Here is a 20,319-nt window from a genome sequence, read left to right on the forward strand (position 1 = left end):
TCTTCTAGTAGCATGGAATCACCAAGACCAGAAGAAAAGCTTGTTGACACTTTAACACAAGTACGCAGAGGTGCAAAAATCACTTCATGAGCCACCCCTATCTACTGCAGGCAGCTGCTTTGGACAGAGAGAGCAAGGTGTGTCCAGACAAGCTTAAGTATATAACCGCAGGTGAAAACAGGATGCTTAGCATTAGGTTTTGCCTGTACACTCCAGCTACACAAAGCACCCTTGCACTTCTCTCTGTAGTGCTAAGATGGCCATTACACCTTTTAGCTTCCATAGGTTTTTTAAGTCTATGTGGAAAAATCCTGCTCTTTTTTGGATTGGTTTTTGCTTGACGTTTACATTTTGCTGCTAGTGTTCATGTATTGCAACAGAAGCAAGAGGAAAAAAATCATACATGCTGCCACATATATGGTACTGATATGGTAGCATAAGCTAATATGATTGACAACAATCCATAATTACAAGCCTAATACTCAACTTGTGAATTCGTCCACCCCACTTGTATGCTCACTCATAGTACTGAACACCAGAATTGGGGCTAAAATAAGGCACAGAGCTTATGTGTCTCTCCACTATCTCTCAGCTGCCACAGATGAAAATTTCAATGATAAACAAATCACGGAGTAAACTAGAAATGCAGACTACTCTCTGCTGGAAACAAGAACAAGTTTTGGAAAAATATTACCAGTTTTTCCTCTTCGATCTAAGCTAAAGAATACCTGTGGATTTGAAAATGTAGCAAACTAGAATAGTAATTAATGACAACTACTAGAAGGGGAGAAATCCAGTACACTTAGCCAACGTACATCTGCCTTCTCTGAATATACAGTGCTCCCACTGACCTTGACAGGCATTGAAAAGCATACAAAATGAAGTACGAAAAACAGAAGAATATGATAGCTATGATAGGATGCTGTTATTGCCAATGGCTGTCTCGAACAAAAGAAAGAATAAGTAAAGCCATTAGAAAGAGTATGCACTGGTATATGGCTGTCTACATATACTGTATCAACTATAACACACTTTTTAAGAATTCATAATGTCTCATTATTCCATACACAAAACTACAGATGTATATTACAACTAATGTTACAATAGATGATATCTAAAAGACTATACCTCACTGGTAAACATAGTCAGTACGTCATGCCTGCTTTCTAATAATTTTGTATCTAAATGTATACAAAAATATTATATAAAAACACTGTAGAACATTCTCTGAGTGATGGCAGCTGAAAGACTTTTTTCTGAATGGCAGATCTGTCATTACTGAATGTAGTAAATATATATGTCATACAAAAGATCATCTATGAGATCCCCTGGAGAAAAAAGCTAAGGAGAAACTGTGGTGTAGTTCATTCAGAATATGCGCAGCTGAAACTAGCCATATTAGTGGGTCGATATCACACTTCACTCTGTTCACTGAACTTGCTGTAATTCTAAATTGGGAGAAACAGAAAAAAATGTATTAAGTTTTCCTAGAATATAACATAAAATTAGCAGATGAAGCAATGCTAGCTTGAAAATGGCACTGTTATAAAGACTAATAAATCAGAAGTTATTTATGATGAGGATGAACTCCATAAAGCAACAGGAGAGTTTCCTATCAACTTATCAACATAAAAATGAGAAGTACATGACATTATCCTTGGAGGATGTAGATAAGAGAACCTTTTCATTTCTGAACAGCAGCAGAGGTGAAAAGGAACCACCTCTACCTTTCTGCCAGTGAAAGACTATTTCCTGCTGTGGGGGGAAGATGAATTGTAAATCAGAATTAATCACTTTCCATAAATCTCTAACTCCTTCCTCCTATTGTTTCCTTTCCTATCCTATCCTATCCTATCCTATCCTATCCTATCCTATCCTATCCTATCCTATCATATCCTGTCATTTTTCCTTCATGTAAATACTCAAAATTCCTGCTTACCTCAGCATCTTGAAAAGGCACAGGAAGTATACATAGACAGACTGTGTTAGTTACAGTGCAGTGCTGTTACTGCTGTCATGCTTTCTTTTTACTCCTGTCCATCTTCTTTTATCTTCAGGTGTTAAACACAAGGAACAGACTTAAAAAAAAAATAATAATCACATACTTTGAATACTCTGAAGAGGTAGCAGCAGCATATATACACTATTCATAATTACATTTAAATTGGAGGCTATGTGAAGCCTTTTGGACTAAAGTGCTAAGCCACTATTCAGGGTTTTAATTTGCCTATCACCTCTGGTAGAAACATAGAATCAGTTCCTATAAAAGTGGGCTTCTGAGCTCTAACTCCCTCGTTTCACTTTGGGCATTTGTCCTGGTCTTTCCATGTCCTATTTTCATAAAATGGAAATGCTAGTAACTATCTCACAAGAATGTTAGGAAGGTTAATTAATGTCTATAAAGAATGCAGTCATTTTATAACACAACAATCATCCTAATTAATCTAATTAGACCCAGACAAAATATACAATAGTCATGCCCACTATTTTTGCCCTGCAGTTACCAAGTCAGTACATTCTTTTTTTGCAACAAAATGAAAAATATTTTAAAGCTCTGAAAAGAACATATTTTTCTGGTCAACCCACTAGACCAACAGTGCCAACTCACCTTATCTGGGTAAATCAATGGAAAGTGATTTTGTTCATAGGCAACTCTAATTTAATTAGTAAAATATGAAGTGGACCGAAAAAAAACAAAAAAACAAAACCACAGACTATGATGAGTTTAATGTCTCCTGGAGAAGGCTCTGAGCCAAGCTCTAGTCATGTTTGGAATCATAAATAAAACCATGGGAAAACACACTACTTGTAATGCACGCTCAGTTATGCTGGGATTACAGTGGAAAAGGCTCACAGGGTTTACAAGGAAAGCCCAAGTTTACAGGCTTTTAACCAGGAATGCAAGAATTATTATTGAGTGAGTAAATACATGTTCAAGAAAATGCATATTCAAGCCTCAAGCCTCAGTTTCTGAGCCAACCCTTTTTCTTCTGTCTCCCTCTAGCTCTCCCTTCCACCTCAAGCAGCTCTTATCCCCTCTTTCCACCAGTGAGCCAACACAGCACACTACGGTGTAGGATAGAAACAAGCTTTTTAGCTAGAAAAAAAATATGCTAAGGATTCAGAAGCATTTCAGTCAGAACAGTGTGGTGCTGGGTGAAGTAGCTTTAAGCAACCCAGGCTGAGGAACGGAGGAGTGTGATTTCAGTAATACAGAACTGGGTGCAAGTTAATTTGCTTCACCAAGAAGTCATGTTAGGTGTTTTTGGAAGACGTTATGCTTTCCATTGGAGAATGTACCCAGATTAATGTACAAGAACACAATGCCTTTGAATCTATCATAAAAGACAAAGAGTTGTTGCTAAAGGAGAGACAGTGATGGGAAAAGAGTGCTAGCACCCAAGGAAAAACTTGGTAACTGCAGTCTGGATGCTGAGGACCAGTTATAGAGGACAGACAGACAAAAGATTTCTACACAAAAGGTTCATTGGGTAAATAAGATTTCCCCAGACTTTAACAAATTGCTGTGAACATCCAAGAAACCCTCCAGACTTCACCTACCCCTGCTGTAAGTCTCACCCTGTGAATCTGAATGGCATCAATTGCTGAAGAAACAGATTCAAAGAAGACAGGATTTTCAGATTCAAGATTTCCACCGTACTGCATTGCTTTTATCAAGGAAGCTGCAATAAAACAAACATATGAGAACTAATAAGGTAACAAGTACATATACACCATCACGTTAAAAATTTTGCTGTGAGCTGATACTTGCCTTTGCAGTGTGCTAGCAACACATCGGTGTGTCTGTTTTTACAGTCCATATAAATCTATATGTGTGAAAACATGAAATTAAAAAAAAATGTTTAAAATATCAACAGAATAAAGCAGACAAAGAACATCTTCAAAGCAGGCAGAGAGCGTGGAGTGCTGCTGCTGAAGCTATACTGCCAGCAGCCACCAGAGTGAGCCCTTCTATAATGCAAACCGCAAACCCACACTGATTTTCTCCCCCGTCCTCAAAGTACCTGAATTTTATTAACAATTTCGCATTTTTTGCTATATTTTTAAGCGAGTTTTTTTTAAACAATTCTCCTTTTACAGTAAGTTTGCCCATCTCTTCTCCACATGCTTACCTACCAGCCCACAAAGGCATGAACTGGACCTAGGAAACTTTGAAACTTCCAGCAGCCTACCAGAAAAGCACCATAACCCTCATGCTACATCTGCAGTAAGTTGTTCTTTATTCTTTCTTTAAAAATGTTTAACTTCACTGAGACTAAATATTCAATAAACTAGAAAGTAAAAACAAAACAAAACAAAACAAAACAAGTAAATATTCAATAAACTAGAAAGTAAAAAAAAACCAAAACAAAACAAAACAAAAAAAACCCCAAAACTCTAGAACACAAGTAGGGCCTTTTTCTGGCAGATAAGGAACATCCAAAGCAGTCTCTGCTTCAAAAATGTTTAAATAATCATGCAAAGTGGAAGAATTCTGAGAGAAGAGATTCAATGAGAGCCACATCAGAATACCCTATTTTTAAAAATAAACCAAAAGCCTGACTCAGTCTAAAAGTCCCTCCAACTCTAGGAGCAGTGATGCTATTTCAGGAAGGAGTGCAACAACAAGAATACCTTGAGTGTGTTTCTCCTCTGGGCAACTCAGTTTTGGACATTCATTCATGGGCTGCACTCCCAACCTATGCACTTCACAGCCCATGATGGTCTTACCTCTCACAAATTTGTGAAACCATTCTTTGATGTAATTTGTAGTTCTGAGATCTCTGAGGTCTCTAATGTCTTCTGGAATACAGTTTCAAAATTATCTTTTTTTAATTATTGCTTTATATAATGCCTTATATTTTGAGGTAATAAAGAGTAACTCCCATTTTTCCAGTTTTCTTTTTAACTAGATCCACACCTATATATGTAGTTGCAATTTAACATTTTTAAGGAAGCACTTACTTCACTTCTAATCACTGCAGTAAACTGAGAAAATTGTTAGGATGAGAAAAGGCCTGGGCTGAGACCCAAGTTCAAATCTAGTCTTCTGTCTTACTCAGGAAAATTTTATTAACCAAACCTTGCTTACCCGCTTAACTTTGTACCCACTACACAACTATTAAATACCAGACCCAATAGAAATATAAGAAATAACTTTTGAACGTAATTTCTCATCTACTATACAGAACTACTTATTATGTGGTTACTGATTTTAGTCTTCTGGGAACTTCTTGGAGCTCCTGCAATGCCTGAGGAACTTCTTGGAGCTCCTGAATGCCTGCTAGGTATGTAACCCACAGGAGAAAACACAGAGATCATTAAGACCTCTGGCTTAGCAGAAAGCAGGACATAGGGATAAAATCACAGAATTAAAAGCTGAAATTTTAAAGGGGTAAAACCACACATGGCTCCACTGCAACTGATATAACTGACATACCAGGGTCAAATATGATCTAAATCAGCTTTAAAATAATGATTAAAAAAAAAGTTCAAAAACTCATCTCCATTACATACAGATACTTAGATTTGCACTGAATATCACCCAAAATCTTTAGATTTTTATTTTTATATACTTTTATATATAAACACAGTGTAGTTCAGTACCAAATCTGCATTCATCTTTTCCATGAGTGACACATTATCCACTGATATAAGTGAAGTGACTAGTAGCTGGCCCAATAAACTTGTATGTGTAATTATATTTCTGTGTACAGAATTTGTCTGATGTTATGAATACCTGAAGCAGTGCTGATATTCCAGTGTAGTCAAAGAAATTCAGTCCACTGCAGTCTAATATCAAAACATGTCGCTCACTGTGACATGACTGCAACGACTCACCTACACATTTGATAAATGAAAAACTTTAATTAAAAGGGAGAATAGTGAAGAAATACATATAAGAATAATGAGAGTTCAACAAAATAAGCCCAAACTATCACAATAAAAATTTTACTGTTATGTACTGGGGTATCAGTCAAGCAAATGGCATAATTTAGAAGCACAAAATGAAGGACATTCAGAGCAACGAGATGAAGCAATGACAGGCTGAAAGTATTATTAGAGAGATGTTTTGGACAGGAATAGTCTCTCAAGAATTAAAGAATAGCTTCTTCAGATTTGAGTTTCTAAATGAGGCAGGATAATATCTTGGCTTGTTTGGAAGAGTTTACATAGGATATAAGGAAAATATATCTCGCTTTTAAGTGCTGATATGACATTCATTTCTGTAGTACCTAAAATGCCAGCTATGGCTCAGCTAATATCTGCCCAGAAGGAAGAAAACTATGTAAAGTGGAGTGTTTCATTTTCCTAAGGTTTTACTGTGCTGTTTTTTGTTTGGTTACATTTGTATTCATTATCACGTACTGATGCTGGTAAGATTTGTGAAGATCTTATACTTCTTCAACCCCAGGGCACCTTGTGCTTAAAATAAGCACACACTGTACTAAATGTGTCCTGAACTAGCATATAGATAAGTGATTCCTGGCTTTCATAAAAGGAAAAATAGAAAACAATGCACATCTTATTTACATTGCTTCATGAACAGATGTTAGATATCATAATGCATAAAACTCAAAAAAGATGAAAGAAAGGAATTCTGAATGTAAAGATGGGTTAGGCTAAATGGTTTTGACAGAGCAGAGAAAAAGATCTTAAACTGTTGAGGGGACTTAGAGTTTCTTCATGGTGTAGATTTATAATGATGCTAATTCCTTTCTGGCAGTGGTCTCAGAGACAGAGCCTTTTGGACTTGCACCTCCAGAGCTTTACTGTTTTGTACTGTCCAGTGTGCATTAATGGATACATACCAAACAAATATACAGAATTTTAAAGGAAATCTCCTGCCTGACATTACTGTGGTGGAAACACAGGAAGGATTTATGAGATATGCTAGGCTGCTCACTGTAATAATTTCTACACACCTCCTCTGCCTCTGCAACAAAAGAATTTAGTTTCTCCCAAAATATTGCTGGCATCGTGCATTGCAGTAGAGCCTGCCAGGCTTCTGAGTGGGGGGCAGGGGGCGAGGGGGGGGCTAGGTACAGACTTGCTCCTCCTCTGAACCAGTGGCAAGGGCAACATCAGCTGTTTAGTTTGGAGCTGATACAGAAAAATACAAGCCAGTATTCCTCAGAAGGAGAAAGACAGAGATTTGGACAAAGATGTAAACTGCTGGGCTGTCCAGGACAACTGCCATAAGGATCATAAGGATTAAGGATTATGTCCTCCTGCTCCCCTCCTTCCTGAAAACTTAAACCCCACATTTTGTTTTTCTTTTTATAGTGATTTTTCTTTTTTCTCTCTAATTTTTATTTTAAAGCCTCACCATAACCTGATTCGTGCAAGGAACAACAGAGTGTTTAAGTCCTCAAGGAAGGACTTAAACAACCAGAAAAGAAGTCTTGTGCTGTCTATCATTTCTGTAATGTGAGAAATCAGTTCATCTAAAAGAAGACTGAAATATGTACTGGCAAGATCTTCTCACAGATGAGGTGCTGTGCACTTTTTTACTATTTTACAGTATAATGCTGTATAGTCTTCAGTAGCCATTATCATTATGCTGCTACGTGTTACAGCAAAGCACTCTGTCACCCCCAAGTAAACTATACACTGTAGTATCATAAAAATGTCATGAGTCTAGTTAATAAATGTAAACATTCAGAAAACAGCCTCCAAATCAGATCCTCTACTGTGGCCTTAATGCTTGTAAGTGTTTTATATAAACAGTGTTTTAATTCCATCCACAATGAAGTCATCTGTATAAAGTATCTTCTGCAAAAGGTTGCTGCAGCTCTCCCTTGGGAATGTATGTGCTCTGGTTTGATTTAAGTGTTATAAAATGTGGGAAGAGTGGAATTACCCAGCTTAATCCTTAATTGAAAGCAAACACTTTTTTTTTTTTTAATTCTGTACTGTATTTATATACTGTACAATATTGGTGGCCATTGTGTCACTGATAATTCAGTTGATGTTTTCTGAGATATTCACCTAAGTGGCTTTAAAGATCACAAAGATTTAACAAAGATTTAATCTTATCCTTTTTTTTTTGCTTTTGCATACTAATATTCAAGTTCCACTGTGTGAATACAAAAAAACAAGACCAGAGTTTAGCAAAACATCGTCTTAGGGCTTTATCTGAAGCTGCATCCAGGCAGTAACGTGGGAAGCGATTACTGCATACCTGTCAGGGGATCCTGTGAAATTAGAAGGGACTCCTACAGAAAAGGTATTCTCATGGGTTCTCCACTTTTGAAGTGTTAAAAAGTCAGTCAAGAACAGAATAAAAATAGGACCCATTAGGCCAAGGTTAACAGAGTTGAACACTGTTTAGCACTCGTGCTTCATTGAATATTTGGTCTAACTGAAAACGTTAGTTTCCAGAGAACTTGAATTCAAGTAGAAATAAATATAAAAGTGTGGATCCATTTTGCACTCTTACATCCATCTTGGTTTCTATAACATTTATAGATAATAAACTCACCATGACAATTTCCATTGGAAAATGTACAGAGCAATGTGTTCTGCTCACACTGAAATAAAAGCAACAAACTATTAACATACCAAGGAAAACTAGTCCAATGCACAGTAACCAGATAAAATCAGTGCAATACATAAGAATTCTGTTTCTCAATATCAAAGTTAACTCCTTCTCTTCAAAATAATATTCAATGCAACAGTCTATTGGATATTTAATATTTGCTGAGTACGTCTCTCATTATTCTTCTAAAGTTATACCGAACTAGTATTTCTCTTTTCTTTTTAGATTGCTCAACCTCTGTCATGTTTGGATCCACCAGAAAGCACATGATGAACACAATGCTTTAGGGGAGGCAGGGGTTGGTTAAGAAGTGGTCAAAAGATGAGAAAGATGTTCTTGAAAAGATAAAATCTAGACAGTGATTTTATAAGATTTACATATGATTTATTTTCTACTAGCTGCAATCTCATCTGCCACACTAAAATTTTAGTGAGAACATTTTTGCCATGTAAATTTATTAAAGAATTACCTTTATTTGGAAAAAAGTTTTTTATAATGATCTCAATATGAATGTGAAGTTCTCAGTAGAAATATGAGTTAAAACCAGAAATACAGCACAGAAACAAAATCCAAAGTGCAATTTTTTTCACTCTCATTATGTGCTACAGAAAGACCTTTATTTAAAAAAAAAATACAATTTATGCACAGTATTTCAGGCAGCTGTAATGCCAAGTACCTTACAGAAGAGACAAAGGACAAAATCTCTCTCCTAAGTAACTTATACATTAACTTATTAAGTTAACCTGTTAACTTTTTACACTTATTAAATTAACTCATAAATTAATTCCATGCAAATCCTAAGTAACTTATTTCTATTTGGGGCTTTGTTATCATACTAATCCAAAACAGTTAGCCTAGCAGAACCAAAAGAAAAAGCAACACGATTTCTGAGATGAATTTCTGAACAATGAGAAGAAGCCACATATCAAAGTAGGTATGGATAGCACAGGTCTTTGTCAAGAGACAGCGGGGGTGGTAAACACACATTGCTGAACACTCTCTTAACAACCCATTTAAGAAATGGCAGTGATTTTCTCAGCCCAATTTGCCAAACTGGAAGAAATTTCCTACTTTAAGCATTGTATGGTATTGGATGTCTTATTTGTAATGCTGGAAAAATAAGATGATTTATTTTTCCCCTTTAGAGAGTGTTGTAGGAAGTGGCAGTAGTTATGTGTGGGTAAACTCAAAAAATACTATACTTATGGAGATTTTCTTCAAAACTGAGTTATTAATAATTTGTATACTGTTTATTTTTCTGATACAATCAGTTCAGAAAATGGAAGAGAAACACTACCTTTGAGAAAAACTTTAGCCAGTTTGTACCTTCTTCCTAATTCTCCTGGAATTATTTACAGTTAGAAATGGAAACAAAGTGTCTCCCTCTCATGGACTCATCCCCAGCAAAAATATCACATTTTATTCAAGTAGATTTGTAGCTACTCATGTCTTTTTAAAATCACAACCTTATATTAGCTGAGGTTATTTAAGTTGTGCCAGAAATTTCAAAGAGTTTTGGATCACTGTTTTAATGTCTCTTACAGGATCATATACAGAAATAGTACAGATATTATTTTCAAGTAATTATAAGAAAATAATCCATATTCAAACTGATTAAGATACAGATTAACTTTATTCTAATTTATATCTGTTTCACTATCCAATTGCATTCTCTAAGAAGTGCAAGAAAAGCAGTCATGATCTTCAACACTGTCACCATAATTACTGAAACACATAGCACATCCTACCTTGTTTATATCTTCACATGCCTCGCTGCTTGTGTTATCCTTTTGGATTATCTTTATCAGGTCAGCATGAAATTTCCTGGCATTCAGAAACACTAATGGGTTGTTGACTGAAACTATCTTAACCTGTTTTAATGATTCCTGTGGAATGGAATAAAAATAATGCTGAAAAGATTCTCTTGGGTTTGCAGACTGAAAAACAAACTAATTTCTTTAAAAATCCTGAAAATCAACCTATAAGGAGCTTTCAATTGTGAGAATGATTTAACAGATAACTGTCTTGATCAGTCTTCACACACAACTGAAGTAAAAAAGGAATTGTAAGTAACCTGTAAGGAAAATTATCCTTAATTCAGGTTAGCATGATATTCATTATGATGCATGATACTAAGAACTATTACCTGGGAAATAATAGTAACACTGTTTCAGTTGGTACATCCCCAAACACAGGTAAGGTTTGCAGACAGGGAATATCTTTTATTAGACAAACACATGTGTTGGAAATAGTACAAGAGGTTTTGGGGCAAACACTGCGGGTCGTCTGGGGAATGAGGAAAATGTCATCTCAGTCATCTGAAGATGACTTTAGTACAACAGGGATATTTCTCCATGGGAGTACTTAGTGGATCCAGACCAAGCTTGAGCTACACATTTAAAACTTTACCAGCTCATACCTACAACCAAGAGAACAAACAATTTACACAAGAACCATCAGCCACCCCCAATCCTGTTGTTGCACTTCCTCCAGTAAGTTTCAACCAGTTCACCAGGTACCATCAATGAAACTGTGTAGCTCAAAACATAGATGTTACATAACAAAATGTTTTCTGAAGGACATTAGATAAAGGTCAGAAACCCCCAGGTACCAGTGAGAAACGTTTCCACAAAACAAGTACTATTTTTCTCATTCTCAAGGTGGACTTATAAAACACCTTCAAAAGCCAGTAAGAAAATTAGTATTTATAAATAAATATGTTGGACATCAGCAATCACAACTGCAATTGAAATACTAGTAGTTAGAATTAGGCTAATTCTATCAAGCTCTCAATTTTCCACAGGTTGTGAACCATGTGTCTCTTCCTTAGGAAAAGGAAATTCAATATGGAACAGAGGTGCTTTGATTTCTGTTGCTTCTATTTCAGATTTGAGGAATAGTCTGTCAGATCATTAGGGTCTTTTTACATTTTTCAGCTGCACTATTTGGTCTAGTAAAAGATGTTACATCTACTTACAAAGTTCTTTATGTATATTCCAATAAATAACTGTATTAAGCTTTCACGCATCTAGTGCTGTAAACAGAAATAAGCGGGATCATGTATGGCTTGTAAAAGTTAACAACATTTTCTGAAGCATTTTCTACTTTTTCTACCTGACAAGCATGCATGCAACTAGAGAATCTTAAATAACTACAATAACACTGTTCCTAAGTGCCAGTTGTCAAAAAAAGAGTAATAGGATTAATTTTATTTTCAGGCATTTCTTTTATGGAAGCTGGGGATCTCTAGGGTACCTGTGGAAGTTCAGAGCATTCTCCTTCCAAGTGAGAGGAAACGAGGATCCTTGAACGCATCACCTGAACATTGCACAGCAGTGATTCCCACTAGGTATTTTCATATACAAAACTTGTTATCACTGGGTGTCAGCTCCAACAGTCTCACAAAAAACTTTGTCCACTTTGAAAGAACAAAAACAGGATGAGAGACACCATTCTGCTGATTTTAATGGGCAAACACTGCAGCTGACAACGCCTCAGCAGGTCAGCAGCAGTTCATGAGGGATCAGATCAACAGATCTGATTCCAAGAAGTTCTCCAAAAGGATTTCAGTCCACAAAAGTGCTACATGCAATAAAGTATCCAATCACTAAGTGCAAAAAGGGATCTGGATACACAAAATATCCATTTGCTACTGATAATAACATACCTGGTTAAGTGACTGTCAGGTCTCAAAAATGAACTACTTGTGACAATGGGTAACAGGAAGTAAAAATCAAGAACGTGCTAGAGAATATAGGTTCAAAAAGCCTCTATGCTTCCTAACAAAAATCAGATACATGTAAGAAGGTCACACTCAAACACATGTAAGTGGAGCTGACACGCAGACCATTTTTAAGTAGTTCAAAAAAGCATGGGGTTGCATTGAAGATGCTCAATTTTCCCAACAGACCTTCAAGCACAACAGGAATGGAAATCTTGACCGCAAACCACACAAACTACCTCCTTATTGTAGACTGCTCTTCAGACTTCTGGGAACCAGAACATCTCTTAGACACCACCACAGAGACCATTATACAAATTAAGGAAACATTTCATGTTTCCTCAAAACTAAGGCAATAAACCCCAGGTTATGTATAGGGACTTTGTTCAATTGACCTCTTAATGTGATTGTGGTAAATATTACATCATTAACATACCTCAGTCAGTCAAGTGGCAAAGCCTAACTGGCAATTTGAATTATATGAAAGGAAGTTCTAAAATAAGGGCAAAACAGAGTGAAATATATGCTCAAATGACAAAATACTCTGTCATCCCATAGATTCCCATAAAAACAATCCTATACACAGAGACAAGTGGGCACATTGTTGCCATAACAGAACTGGCAAAGTGGAAGGTGAAAATTAAGAAAAAGGAAGACTAATGTGCAAAGTTCAAAGTCTGGGGCGATCAGGAAGATAATAAGCTTCCAAAAGTACAAGATGGAAAACCTGGAAGGCTCCAATCGTAAGGCCAAATCAAACAGATGGCAGAATTACGTATAAACTTCTGTCCAGGATCGGCAAGTACAACTGTGCCAAATCTGGCTCTTGGTTTGGTTCTAGTTCCTTTCTTAATAAGAACTGTTCTGAGGAAAGTGGACTTCCTCTTTGTCATGTTCTTACTAAGAAAGAAAGAAAATTATCTCAGGTGACATATCCCTGCTGTCACTTAGAAGAATACCAGCAATTGCCCCATGCATTCTGCAGAGCATGGTCTATGCTTGGCTAAGGGTTCAGTTCAGTGAATGTCTGTGATGCAATGTGTTTCACATAAGATTCTAAATGCCCTCTTGGTTTTTTTCCACATTAAATTATCTTTTCTCCTATTGATGAAATAACCCCTATAAATCCACAGGCCTTAATGGCAGGGTGGATCATTAAACTTGCATATTTTCATGTTTAAAAGTCCTGTTGTTTATGTCTAAGCTGTTATTTACCAGGGGAACTTGGATCAGTCTAACATTCATACATTAAAAATTACCCTAAATGCTTGCTGCAAGCCAGTGACTCTAAATTCAATTGAAGGCATTTTTCTAAATCTTAAAAATATTTTCCTTCTTTGTTTTGTGTAATAAGCTCTTGAGCAATTTTCTTTCTTAACAAAATGTTATTTTCCCCCCAGTCTGCAGACACTGGTTTGTTATTACTTGGTTACTGGCATTAATCTTAATGATTAAGGAAAAAAAAGCCGGGGAGCAGTTAGCTTAAAAAAAAGAAGATGCATAGGGATTTGTACAAAATATTTTGTGAACTGATATGAAAAAAGCAGGCAAATAAAATTTTGGTTACCCATCTTTGACAGACCAATATTTTTCTTAAAAATGAAAAGTTATATAACAATTGAGAGCTAAGACAGACTCAACAACAGTGTTTTTAATTCACATTTCAGTGTCCTCCCCATTCTCATGTACCTTTCACGTTCCAGCATTGTTCAGCATGCCAAAACAGTAAACCCCCCTGAGCCAAGTTCAGATTTTGAGCCCAAGATAGCTCCGATGGAAAACATTGCTCACAAATTTTTTAGAGGAGAGCTTCTTAATGGTGAGGTAATAACTGCTGAGTATTTTGCTTACTGATATACCAGACCCTTCATAAGCATTAGGAAAGGAAAGAAGACATAGTAGAAACTGCCACGGTGGAGAAGGTGGGATGTCCTAGTGCTGAAAGGACACATGGTTGTACTTCTCTTTTGGCTGCTGACCTACCATTTCATCTCGGAGAAGGGAGTTCACCTCTCTGGGTCATTACCCTTCTCCTCTTACCATAGGCCTGACCACAAGCAACTTTGATGATAATTGCAATGAAAATTAATGAAAGAATTTAAAATCTCTGACTGGTAGGTTAAAGTTTGTAAGAAGCCAAATTTTAAAAGTGCAGTCTTTGGGAGAGATTCTTCCAGCCATATTTCAGGTGAGGGTACCCTTGTTTGAGTACAGGGTGGTGAGATGTGTGAAGTAATATGTGACAACTTCATGCTACTGTTCCTCCTTCCCCAGCCACACAAGGTGTCTTCTGGGACATTCCAATCACAAGGGGCTGGTGGCAGAAAAGGGGTCAGAAAAGAGATTGTAGGTGATGAGAATATCAAAGGACTTTCAGGAAATAAGGAAATATGACAAGAGACAGCTATTGTCTGCTCGGATGGTCCTTGCCCTTGCTGCCAAGAGATTTCCTAAGACTTAGGAATTAGATAACTTTTACAAAGAGCAATTCCTAACTTAAAAGTAACAAAAAAACTAAGATAGACAGACCTAAGAGGACCTGGCTAACTTCATTTTGCAGAACAGCAGCAGAACCAGGAAAATATTCGAATTTCTGATGCCCAGAATAGTTTTCTATTTACTATGTCATACTGGCTTTAGATTTCAAGTGGTCATATCATAAAAACATTCCCTTGACTCACTGATTACAATCTGGTAACCAAGTAGAGAAAATAAACAAATCTGAATTAGTGGAATATACACACACACAAGATAATTTAACTTACACAATTATCTTCTCCTTTGCACTTATACTCCACTTCTTTCACATTTTTCAAATTCAGTGTCTTTGCTCTGTAATACACAGAGAAAATCTGTAAGGCAAATCATCAGTAGTCTTGAACAGAAACAGGAAGAGATATACCACAAAACTACAGTGTAGAAGTTTAAAGTTGTGAAAGTACAATCTGTACATATTTTTGTGCATATAGAACTTATTTTTTGTGATAAATGATCCTGTTAAAAGAATTAAAAGCACATTTTGAAATTACAGTATATCACTTTGAAAATTTTATATAATTTGTTTTTATTCAAATACAAATAATGGAAATTTATGGTATATAAAAATCTTAATTTTAAGTTTCATTACTGTTTTACAGCTGACCAGAGAGCTATTCTCAAGCCAAGGCAGCTAATATATAATCTACAGCTTCAAAAGTACAGAAATTTAATTAATATTTTTTGCAAGCAAAATCATATTGTAAGGAAAGGAAAAAAAATATATTGAATATTATGGGTCATGAAAACTAAGGATGTTTTATTTGTCATTACATTTGATGCATCTCTGTGTGATGAAGCAGAACATTGCACTCTAGATATCAAAGAGGGGACACAGAACCATGAAACTAGCTATCATCTGAGCCCTGTGCCTAAAGCTAGGCAATGGAAATAATCTCAGAACACAAGCATTTAATAGACGCGTCAATGTGCAAGAAGTATTTGCAGGTACTGGGGTTGGCTAAATGAGGCTTGTAAAAGTCAGCTGTTCTCTCCTGTTTGCACAAATAGAGCTGTAGCTGCTGCTGGTTTTAATACACTCTGGTACATAACACTCCGTACACTTGGTACATAACACATACCGCATCCAATACTCTGGATTTCACAAAACATCATCTACGATATTTTTCTTGCTTCACTTTTGATTACATTATTGTCCACAACTGGATGGCTTACTGCATGTTCTCTTGATAACCTCATCTATGCAGTACAGATTTTAAGGCTGTTAGCTCATTCAGTCCTTTAGACTGCGCGGACAATCACTTGAAAGCTGACTGAAGACCACAGAAATCACTGGGAAGTCATATTTACCTTAATTAGTGCAGGATCAGACTGAGGTCTCTGTTAGATCAGACAACAGAGGATCATGTTCTTTTGTATTAGATATCCCTACCTTTCTGCTGTTGCAGAACCTCAGACATCCACAGGGTGTAAACGACATTAAAGCTTACCTTTTCCTTTACTGGCAGAATTTACCAAAGTTTTAGTCTGCTGAGTAGACTAAAAAGTAGTACTAGTAATAGTACTAAAAAGTAGTACTAGTAGTAGTACTAAAAAGGTACTGATTGATTCAAGCAGAAACTTTCTTCCATAATTTGTGTAACTGCCTTGCAATTTTGAGATTCTGCAACCTATTCTATGAGAAGAGAGCTATACACAAATGGTTAACACCATTAACTTTAACAAGCATTAAATCAGTCTGTCTATATTGTGCTTAAATTCGGTGGGATTCAATGTTTATGCAAACAACTGCCTGCAAGCAGGAAGTCATTTGCAGGACTGGTGAGCTATGGATTAATATTGTAGCACAAAATTGTCATGAACCTTAACTGATATTTTTCTTTACTCACAATCCAAAGTAGCAACTGTAATATATGAATTTGTATTAGCTCTAGATTCTTTGTCCTGGTTTTTCTAATTCATACATAGAATTTATAATGTACTTTTCACTAGGCATTAAATAGTTGTGCACTTATGTTTCATTAATATATATTAGCAGTACAAATGCCAACTATCAATTCCTGTGCAACATAGTATCTAGGAGTTTATAAAGGCTCTTAGTTACCAAGGCTTGCCAGACATATTTTCTCCTTAAGGAGCAAATAAGTATCTAATGGAAAAAAAAAAAAAAAAAAAAAAAAAAAAGATCTTTCTGTTGATCTTATGCTACCTCCACCTAATGGGTCATAGAGATGTGTAATACTAACAGAAGTTGCAAAATAATGCCATAGTGTGAAATGTTTTAGAGATCCTTGGCCTAGAGTAAATGCACAGGTGTGACTTTCCCTTTTGAATTGTCTTATCTTGTCATTTTCTGCAACTAAAAAACTGAAGCTTCGTTGTGATGTATGCATGGTGTACTGTACGTCTACTCTGATGGTGAAGCAGTGTGCCAGAAATAAGACATAACAATGTGTTACTAGAATATTTCAATAAATTATTTCTCACCTGGGAAAGCGGGAAATCACAATTACTATAGTGCAGGCAACGCCGTATAACAGTCCCACATTCGCAGCAAAGCATATTGTAAACATGTAGGTGCTAACCCATATGCTCTTTAAGGAAGGAAACAGAAAGAGATTATTAGCTTTAATTTTTGTAACAATGTAGATTCTATGAATCAGAAATAAAGATTTTTAAAATGAAGATAGTTTCTCAGAGGTGAACATTTGGATCTTTGAAATGGCAAATATTAGAGACTGAATTAGCTATTAACATAGTGTCTACCCATGGGAGAACACATATGACATGGCACTACTCATCCCACTGTTCACTGAGGTCCCTTTCAGTTACTTAAAGTAGCATATGTTGTTGAGCTAACAGAATAATTCAGAATTAACTCAGTTGTTTTGTAAAACCAATGATTTATTTTTGACATTCCAAGGTTTTGTCACCTTCTTCACTGCACACAATTAAAATCCTCCTTTCCTTTTACACAACGAGGTCCCCTAAAGGTCACATACAAGGAGCTCTTCTTCTCCCACTAATTGTGTAAGTGGGAACTATAATTTGCAAGAAGGTTAATTAAAAGTGGCATTTATCAGAGTACAGCTGACTAAACTAACTCTATAACAAACACAAATTATTGGGCAATTAGTACAAAGAAGCATATCTGAAACAAAATAGACTTTGAAAAAGAATTTAGAATATTAAAAAAACAAAAGTTTTAACATTTCAAATTTTTTTCTTAATTATTTTATAAATAGAAACAATCACTTATATTTCCACAATACAATGATGTGTATGGCTCTCAATTAAAAGGAGAGAAGTACAAATTACTTGATTTCTTATACCGACCTAACATCAGCACATATTTCTGTCTTTGGGGGAGTCTTAAGCAAAGGCTACCACCTAATCTTTACATAAAAAGTGTTAAAGAAGGATGGAAAGTATTTTCACTCCTCTGGATATACTGATTTCTGCAGGTGCCCATTTCAACAATTTCAGTGCTTCTTGTTAATGTTGGCAGAGGAAGATATCAAAGTACAGTGACACTTTCAATGTTTAAATTATCCTTTCTGATGCTTTCACTTAGATCAGAAAAGCCAGAGACAATAGAATACTTTCAGCCTAACCACAGGAATTTTGCTCAAGCAGATTTCAGAACTGTTATTTTATGAATTATATAATGTGAGTCATACCGTACTAATCTGTGCTTCACAGAGGACCGAGTGTTACATGACCCTACCAAGAAACCTTTCCTCCCTCATCTTCAAAATTCTAAACTACTGCAAAGTGTTTTGCCATCTCTTCAACATCACGGCTGATAGGCAAAAAGGAAGTTCATTTTTTGAAACAGTGTTCAATCGCCAGTTATATTTCAAAATGACATTTTATACAAATTGTTTTGTATGTATTTGCAAAGAATGCTTTTACGAGCAATAGATATTGAGTTCTGATTAATCAGTAAGAAAGTAATTCAAAGATTTACTAATCCAATATATATTTATAAAGGAGCTTGTTGGACATGAAAGGCCTAACTGAAGTACTACAAACCTGAAATTCTGGTGGGATCAAAAATTAGCCCACCCTGATGAGGCTGAATCCTTGACAAAGCCTGAGATCAAGCAATCCACTTCAATTGCAGACCTGAACCTCATCAAATCTAACTAAATCACTACTGCAAGACCTGCAAAATTCTTCTGCCTCAGAGGAAAACAGAAAGCATGAAAACTCAATACAAAGTCTATGTAGGAAGAATCAAAGCAAAAAACATATTCAGTACTGCTGAGTACTAAGAAAGCTAGTTGAGTGCCTCTTCAGCAGCCTAGTATCTCACATCTAAACCATAATCAGAGACTGCTATTGTTGTAGAGGATGAGCCAAAACAATCATATTCTCATCTGTCAATCGTCCTTTTAGTGCTTTGTGTTGGCCTTAAGTCAGTACTTTTTTAGGTAGGCTAACATCGAACTTGTAAGAAAGAAGTTATGTTCATCTGATAGACATTTTTTAATTCATGGGTTGTCAGAAGGTTCAACAAAGAAGTCACAAAAATATCAAAGTTTTCTTTGGCAACTTACTTCAAGATAGTTATTATATCCTATAGTACAGAATCTAACAATTCTTCAAATCTCAGCAATAATATATTATAGAAACATGTTATTCTCAAAAGACAAAACAAAATCCAAGTTCAAGGTATGTTTGTACTGTATTAATTTAAAAAAAAAATCTAAAGAGGGAGAAAACAAACAAGCAGAATATACGAATTTATGTTGTATTATCCATATATAAGAAAGCATGAGAAGCATTGAGAGGTATTATGACTGTGTATACATAACGGCTGCCTCTGAAAATCTGTGCACAATGTGTTTCCATCTAGATCTTTTCATTTCATTCATCCAACCTCATCCAGGTTGGATGGGACACCCTATCACCTGATCTAGTGGAAGGTGTCCCTGCTCATGGCAGGGGTGTTGGAACTAGATGATCTTTAAGGTCCCTTCCAACCCATACCATTCTAAGATTCTATGATTATATGATTTTTCATTTTATAGGGTCTACAGATCCACCACTGAGGGAAGTCTGAAGTGGAAACTTGGTAGGAAAAAAGCATATAAATAGAAGTGGGAGAATACTCTGAGCCAATGACTAAACAATGCAATACTAAAGTAGTGTGGTACTAATTGTTTTTGTACCCACTTTGAAACCAGGTTATAAACTACCCTTTTCATTGCAAACTAAGATTGTCAACTATTGCCTATACAGGTAGGATTAATTTAATTTGGCATTAACTCTGTATAGCACAGATGCCTACAGCTGGGTGACCTGTCTAGATTCCCACCATAATCAATGGAGACTTGGTTATCAGAGTGAGGGGAATTTAGGATGTAGTTCATCTAACTCCTACCTGATTATGCTGGTGCCTACTTAAAGGAAGAAATTAATCATATCCTACATGATATCCTAATGTGGCTCAACTGACCAGCTCTGTACTGTCTATAATGTGAGGCTGTGATGACTTGCTCAAATAGAGGCTCATGCTGCAGTCAGCAGCATGCAGCCAAAAGAATAATCCTGC

At 36.0% G+C, this 20,319-nt stretch overlaps 1 protein-coding gene across 1 annotated transcript in view; it reads right to left on the reverse strand.

Annotated features, from left to right (window-relative positions):
* Nucleotides 1–1,412: 1,412 nt before the first annotated feature.
* Nucleotides 1,413–20,319, reverse strand: part of SLC26A7 (solute carrier family 26 member 7) — a 63,738-nt gene continuing 44,831 nt past the window's right edge. Inside the window, exons 11-18 of the mRNA XM_029083743.1 lie at nucleotides 17,247–17,353; nucleotides 15,029–15,095; nucleotides 10,312–10,428; nucleotides 8,486–8,534; nucleotides 5,741–5,841; nucleotides 3,773–3,827; nucleotides 3,580–3,683; nucleotides 1,413–1,448 (exon numbers count right to left, since the gene is read on the reverse strand). Of these exons, the coding sequence (XP_028939576.1) occupies nucleotides 1,413–1,448; nucleotides 3,580–3,683; nucleotides 3,773–3,827; nucleotides 5,741–5,841; nucleotides 8,486–8,534; nucleotides 10,312–10,428; nucleotides 15,029–15,095; nucleotides 17,247–17,353 (636 nt within the window). The remainder of the gene's footprint in view (nucleotides 1,449–3,579; nucleotides 3,684–3,772; nucleotides 3,828–5,740; nucleotides 5,842–8,485; nucleotides 8,535–10,311; nucleotides 10,429–15,028; nucleotides 15,096–17,246; nucleotides 17,354–20,319) is intronic.

The sequence above is a fragment of the Antrostomus carolinensis genome, unplaced genomic scaffold, assembly GCF_000700745.2.
Source record: "Antrostomus carolinensis isolate BGI_N321 unplaced genomic scaffold, ASM70074v2 scaffold1622, whole genome shotgun sequence".
Classification (NCBI taxonomy): Eukaryota; Metazoa; Chordata; class Aves; order Caprimulgiformes; family Caprimulgidae; genus Antrostomus; species Antrostomus carolinensis.